Below are 6,216 nucleotides of genomic sequence, written 5' to 3'. Positions count from 1 at the left end.
TGTTGAGGGATTACCTTCTTGTTTTTTCTAGGGCGTGGTTCCCTTCCTTGTATTGGCTTTTTCCTGTTATTATCCTTTGAAGGGTTGGATTTGTGGAAAGATAATGTGTGAATTTGGTTTTGTCGTGGAATACTTTGGTTTCTCCATCTATGTTAATTGAGAGTTTGGCTGGGTATAGTAGCCTGGGCTGGAATTTGTGTTCTTTTAGTGTCTGTATAACATCCGTCCAGGATCTTCTGGCTTTCATAGTCTCTGGTGAAAAATCTGGTGTAATTCTGATAGGCTTGCCTTTATATGTTACTTGGCCTTTTTCTCTTACTGCTTTTAGTATTCTATCTTTATTTAGTGCATTTGTTATTCTGATTATTATGTGTCGGGAGGTATTTCTTTTCTGGTCCAGTCTATTTGGAGTTCTGTAGGCTTCTTGTATGTTCATGGGCATCTCTTTCTTTAGATTTGGGAAGTTTTCTTCTATAATTTTGTTGAAGATGTTTGCTGGTCCTTTGAGTTGAAAATCTTCATTCTCATCCACTCCTATTATCCGTAGGTTTGGTCTTCTCATTGTGTCCTGGATTTCCTGGATGTTTTGAGTTAGGATCTTTTTGCATTTTCCATTTTCTTTGATTGTTGTGCCGATGTTCTCTATGGAATCTTCAGCACCTGAGATTCTCTCTTCCATCTCTTGTATTCTGTTGCTGATGCTTGCATCTATGGTTCCAGATTTCTTTCCTAGGGTTTCTATGTCCAACGTTGCCTCACTTTGGGTTTTCTTTATTGTGTCTACTTCCCTTTTTAGGTCTTGGATGGTTTTATTCAATTCCATCACCTGTTTGGTTGTGTTTTCCTGCAATTCTTTAAGGGATTTTTGTGCTTCCTCTTTAATGTCTTCTACCTGTTTAGCAGTGTTCTCCTGTATTTCTTTAAGTGTGTTATTAAAGTCCTTCTTGATGTCCTCTACCATCATCATGAGATATGCTTTTAAATCCAGGTCTAGCTTTTCGGGTGTGTTGGGGTGCCCTGGACTGGGCAAAGTGGGAGTGCTGGGTTCTGATGATGGTGAGTGGTCTTGGTTTCTGTTAGTAAGATTCTTATGTTTACCTTTCGCCATCTTGTAATCTCTGGATTTAGTTGTTATAGTTGTCTCTGTTTAGAGATTGTTCTTCTGGTGATTCTGATTAACGTCTATCAGCAGACCTGGGAGACAGGCTCTCTCCTCTGAGTTTCAGTGGTTAGAGCACTCTCTACTGGCAAGCTCTCCTCTTACAGGGAAGGTGCACAGATATCTGGTGTTTGGACCTCCTCCTGGTGGCCGAAGAAGAAGGCCCAAAACAGGACCTTTCCCAGATGCTGTTTTGCTTTGGCAGGTAACAGAAGCTGTCAGCTTCTGTGGTGCACACTCTTACCTGTGCAGACTAAGTTCCTAAGTTCGGTAGAGTCCTGGAACCAAGATGGCGCTCCCTGCTCCTGAGGCAGAGGGCTCCCGTGTAGTGCAGACCACTGTCCTCAGGCTGGTAGGGTGCCGGATGTCTGCGGCCCCAAAAGGGTGCTGCCTCAGCGGCTCTGTGGCTCCCGCCTGTCCCAGAAGCTGTCTGCCTCTGTGGTGCACACTCTCACCTGTGCAGACTAAGTTCCTAAATTCGGCGGAGTCCCGGAACCAAGATGGCAGTCCCTGCTCCTGAGGCAGAGGGCTCCCGTGCCTCTAGTGTAACTTGTAAAGCTAATAAACCTTAAACTGTCCTTCTATGCTGGAAAACAGTACATGAAAGATCTGATAGAGACAATCGCTGGCAATGAGAAACTTGTCTCCCCTCAGAAGCCCTACCCCGCCCCACCGCAAGTCACCAGGATGCACACCATGTTTCTCTTCTTACTGACAGCCCAACCAACTACTGCAGGGCCACACATTGGACACCAGCCTGTGTGGCCAGTGGCTGCAGCACACCCTGTGCTGCCCTCTAGCTGGCTCTTGCTGGCTGTGCAGCCACTGCCAACCTTCCTGCTGACTGATGTCTTCAATTGATGTGAAGCATTTATGTTCCCATAGCAACCCTGGTCCCTAAGCTTTGCTGAGACCAGCATTCTATCATTGACATGTTCTTTCAACTTCTCTCTACAGTATCTTAAGACCGCTGAGAGAGGTGCTCAGCTTCAGCCTGAATTTACTCTTTATTGTTCATTGAACAGCTTAAAACCTTGGTCCAGCTAATCCTACAACTGCCATTTATGAACACAAGGTCCAAAATTCCAGTATTTCTTTACTCTATGATGCTGGACATCTTCACTTGTCTTTAGTTTATGCCAGAATACTAAATAAGCAAGCTTTAATGCCAGTGAAGAGACATACTTTCTTGCTAGCAAGAGTGAGAGCAAGTTGACAGAGAGCAAGCTTCCGTCTTCCCTCCTTCGTATAGGACAAGTGTGGTCTAGATTAAAGGTGGATATCCCCACCTCAAAAGATCTGTACGAAAGGCTTATTTTTCTACCTCAAAGATCCATATTAGAAGTGGCTTCCTACTCCAAATTACTTAAGAAAAGAATTCCACCCAGATTTGCCTTGGTCTTTAGTTCATTCCAGATACAGTCAAATTGACAACCAAGAATAGCCCTCACAAGTCCAGTCCTTGTTCATTTGATGCACAATCATATCTCTTTATGTCATGCTTAATTTTCATATGAAAGCAATAAGCAGGTCATAATTGCATCTAACATGATACAACTATCCCATGTATAGTCACATATGCATTATATATTTAACCAGGTCACTCATGGTCCAAGAAGGGTTTGTTGTTGTTGTTTTCTGCAGTATGTTGTAGTAAATACAGAGACTCACAATGGATCATGAGTAAAAATATGTGTCAATTGAGATCTCAGCCTTAAATAAGATATTATATCACCTGGCCCACCCCACCCCACACTCCACCCAGGCTCAGAGAGCTTTGCAGAATAAGAGATGGTAAGAATACCAGTACTGAAGGATGAGGAAGATGAGGAAATGTGTAGTGAAACACAAGACCTTCTGGGCATGACATGGCTGCCACACTCATGAATTCGCAGAACCCAGGATTACCTGCACAAAACTGTATTAATGGCTGGGGAAAGTCTATGAGACCCAGCCCCTCCCTGAAGAGCTATCCACAGATAATGGTTGGTGAGAGGAGTAGTGGTGTGGTCACTGTTAAGTTGCTCTTGTACTTAGTCTCACCCCTGCAGACATAATTAGATGAAGTATCTCACAAAACAGACGTAGGAGTAGGAGGGGACACACTGAGAAGAGTAAAGGGGTTGGTGAGAGTGGAAAGGGATAAAGGAAAATGAATATCACCAAAGTACATTATAGATGTATGAAGTTGTGAAAGAATCTAAGAATGAAGATAGGGTAGCTACTCCAGCAGGCCTTGCACTGTGCCCTTTGAACAGCTACGAATGGGGCTGGGCTGAGATCAAGAGAAGCTCTGAGCTGCTGGGGGTAGTTACTCGGTTCCTTGTCTGGGTAGATCATGGTGGATTGTCTTTACCTTCTCAATAGTTTGCAGGAATACAGCTACCTCACTTCCCAGCTGTGTAGACTCCTTGCCACTTGTCAAATCACTATTGGAAAGCAAATTGGAAGAATTTGTGATGGTTGGATTAAACTGAGGGCAAGCAATCATAAAACAATGGTTGTCTGAGCAGTCATCTAAGTCAGAAATTGTAAGTTATGAAACATCAATTGAGTCAGTTATGGAAAAAGGTAAGCCATCTTATATCGTAACGAGTACGTCCTGGTAATAGAACAAAGGACTTGGGTGTTTATTTATTACGATTGCATTGACAGGTATCATCTTCTAATGAGTATTCGGTTTTTGGAAATGTTTCTGACTTATATAGTTCTAAAAGTTCGTCTCTGCTAGGAACTGAGAACTATGGAAGAAATCAACCCATTTTTTCATTTTGAAAAGCCACACAATTAAATTGCTAATGAAATCCTAATGATGGACTTCACACTGAAGTGGAAAAATATCCATAATCTGCCTCACACTGAAGTAGCACTGAGGGGGCATCTCTGGCTTCAGAGAGATGCACTCTGAAGACCATTGCACTCTGAGGACCATTTTCTGCATGCACACTTTGTATGGTCACTTAGTGGCACTGTTTAGGAACTATTCCATCTTAATGCAATCCTGCACAAGAATATCATTTATAGTATGCAAAACTGAGACTGGAGTATTACTAGGCACAGCCAAGACCAAGTGTCCACTTCCAATGTGTTTCATTAAAAAAACAAAACAAAACAAAAAAACACTGAAATGTGTGCACCTAATTTCTTTTGTGGCAAACACTGAAAGTTTAAAACATCAAACTAAATAATTAATATTAAAACCTTTATCCACACTGTAAAAAACACACACACACACACACACAAAATTCCTTAGTGTTAAAGCTGATGCAGTGAGTGGCGGTTGGTTTCTCATTTCAGGAAAATATTTTAATTGTTTATTTACCAATTAGGAAAGTAAACATCTATTACTAAAGGAAATTTCAAAATGTTTAAGGAGCAACATCTTCCTTGAAGTGGGAAGATTAGCATAAACAATGACACACACACAAGTTCTGCTCATTGGCCCAAACTTTGGGACATCATATATAAAAGGCACAATAACAAAGAAAAAAATAGATTTTTAGGAAACTTACCTGTGAACAGAACTCCTCCCTCCACATCCAACACCATGACCAACTCCTGCTGCTCCCCTTGCTGCCAGCCCACCTGTTGCAGGACCACCTGCTGCAGAACCACCTGCTGGAGACCAAGCTGTGTGACCAGCTGTTGCCAGCCCTGCTGCCAGCCCAGCTGCTGTGGCTCCAGCTGCTGCCAGCCATGCTGTCAAACCACCTGCTGCAGGACCTGCTTCCAGCCATGCTGTGTGAGCAGCTGCTGCCGCACACCCTGCTGCCAGCCCTGCTGCTGTGTGTCCAGCTGCTGCCAGCCCTGCTGCCAGCCCAGCTGTTGTCAGCCCAGCTGCTGCCAGCCCAGCTGTTGTCAGTCCAGCTGCTGCCAGCCCTGCTGCAGGCCTAGCTGTTGTCAGTCCAGCTGCTGCCAGCCCAGGTGCTGTATCTCCAGCTGCTGCCAGCCCTGCTGCAGGCCTAGCTGCTGTCAGTCCAGCTGCTGCAAGCCCTGCTGCCAGCCCTTCTGCCTCAACCTGTGCTGCCAGCCAGCCTGCTCTGGACCTGTGACCTGCACCAGGACTTGCTACCAGCCCACCTGTGTCTGTGTGCCTGGCTGCCTGTCCCAAGGCTGTGGGTCCAGCTGCTGTGAGCCCTGTGGCTGTTAATCAACTTACCATGGACCCACTATCTACATAAACTAGCCTTCCACTATCAAACCTATCTGATAGACACAAAAAAACCAAACTCAGTGATATTTCTCTGAAAAGATCCTTACACTATCTAACCTCCAGTCACCTTGTTAGCAGATTCATGTGTTTGCTTATAATTACAGCTTTATCTAGTGCTTTTCTCCTCATTCCTCTGGTTCTTAGTCAAAGCTATCTTTCATTGACCTGGATGAGCAGTCTCAGCCTTGGAAAAATTGCTTATTTCATTTTCAACATACAGAAGCATTTATAAAACCAAAAGAAAGAAAGCACTCAGCTATTTCCAGTATTAGTCATCCTTTCATTTCCATGTGTTTAGAATTACCATGACTCATGGTGTAACTCATTTGTAAAATCGTAGCATTGTCTTCCTAGCCGACAAGGGTTTACTAATAAAGTCTTCACTCGATCGTCTTCTGAATTGTGCTCTGTTGTGTTTCTGTGTGTTGCTTGTCATATTATGCCATCTCCTCTGAGCCACATCATAGTCTCTGACTTGGGCAAAGACAAAATATGGGATGTAGTTAAAGATAGAAAGCATCATCCAGAGAGCTGGACTTCCTGGCTGCAGATTTGCTGTGATAATCGGCATGGCTTAATGAAACACAGCGCTGGCACTGAGCACTGGGAACCTGTGCATCTCACGACTCACAGCTCTCTCTGTTATTTACACACATACACACACATACACACACACACACACACACACACACACAGTGTGTGTGTATGAATATGTGTGTGTGCATATATATATATATATTTATTTTATTGGTTCTTTGTGAATTTTACATTATGCATTCCAATCCCACTCATCTCCTTGTGCCTTTGCACCCTCTCTCCACCCTTGCATCCTCCCCCACAAAAG

The 6,216-nt window shown here is 43.8% G+C and overlaps 1 protein-coding gene across 2 annotated transcripts; it reads left to right on the top strand.

Annotated features, from left to right (window-relative positions):
* Positions 1-4,706: 4,706 nt before the first annotated feature.
* On the top strand, positions 4,707-5,309 carry LOC110304452 (uncharacterized). Of its 2 annotated transcripts, XM_021175871.2 has the most exons (2): positions 4,707-5,005; positions 5,048-5,309. In XM_021175871.2, exons 1-2 carry the CDS (start codon positions 4,707-4,709, stop codon positions 5,307-5,309), a joined length of 561 nt encoding a protein of 186 aa, XP_021031530.2. The 2 variants fall into 2 exon arrangements, with proteins under 2 accessions (XP_021031530.2, XP_021031529.2); XM_021175870.2 differs by having other exon boundaries at positions 4,707-5,309.
* The last annotated feature ends 907 nt before the right edge of the window (positions 5,310-6,216 follow it).

This window comes from Mus caroli, unplaced genomic scaffold (assembly GCF_978045245.1).
Source record: "Mus caroli unplaced genomic scaffold, Mus_caroli_1 scaffold_13, whole genome shotgun sequence".
In the NCBI taxonomy this organism is placed as follows: Eukaryota; Metazoa; Chordata; class Mammalia; order Rodentia; family Muridae; genus Mus; species Mus caroli.
Note: the sequence above shows the minus strand (reverse complement) of the source record. Positions and strands in the feature narration are given on the sequence as shown.

What these genes read in the sequence shown, in the direction of transcription:
- LOC110304452 (XM_021175870.2), top strand. Translation starts at nt 4,707, where the DNA reads ATGACCAACTCCTGCTGCTCCCCTTGCTGCCAGCCCACCTGTTGCAGG.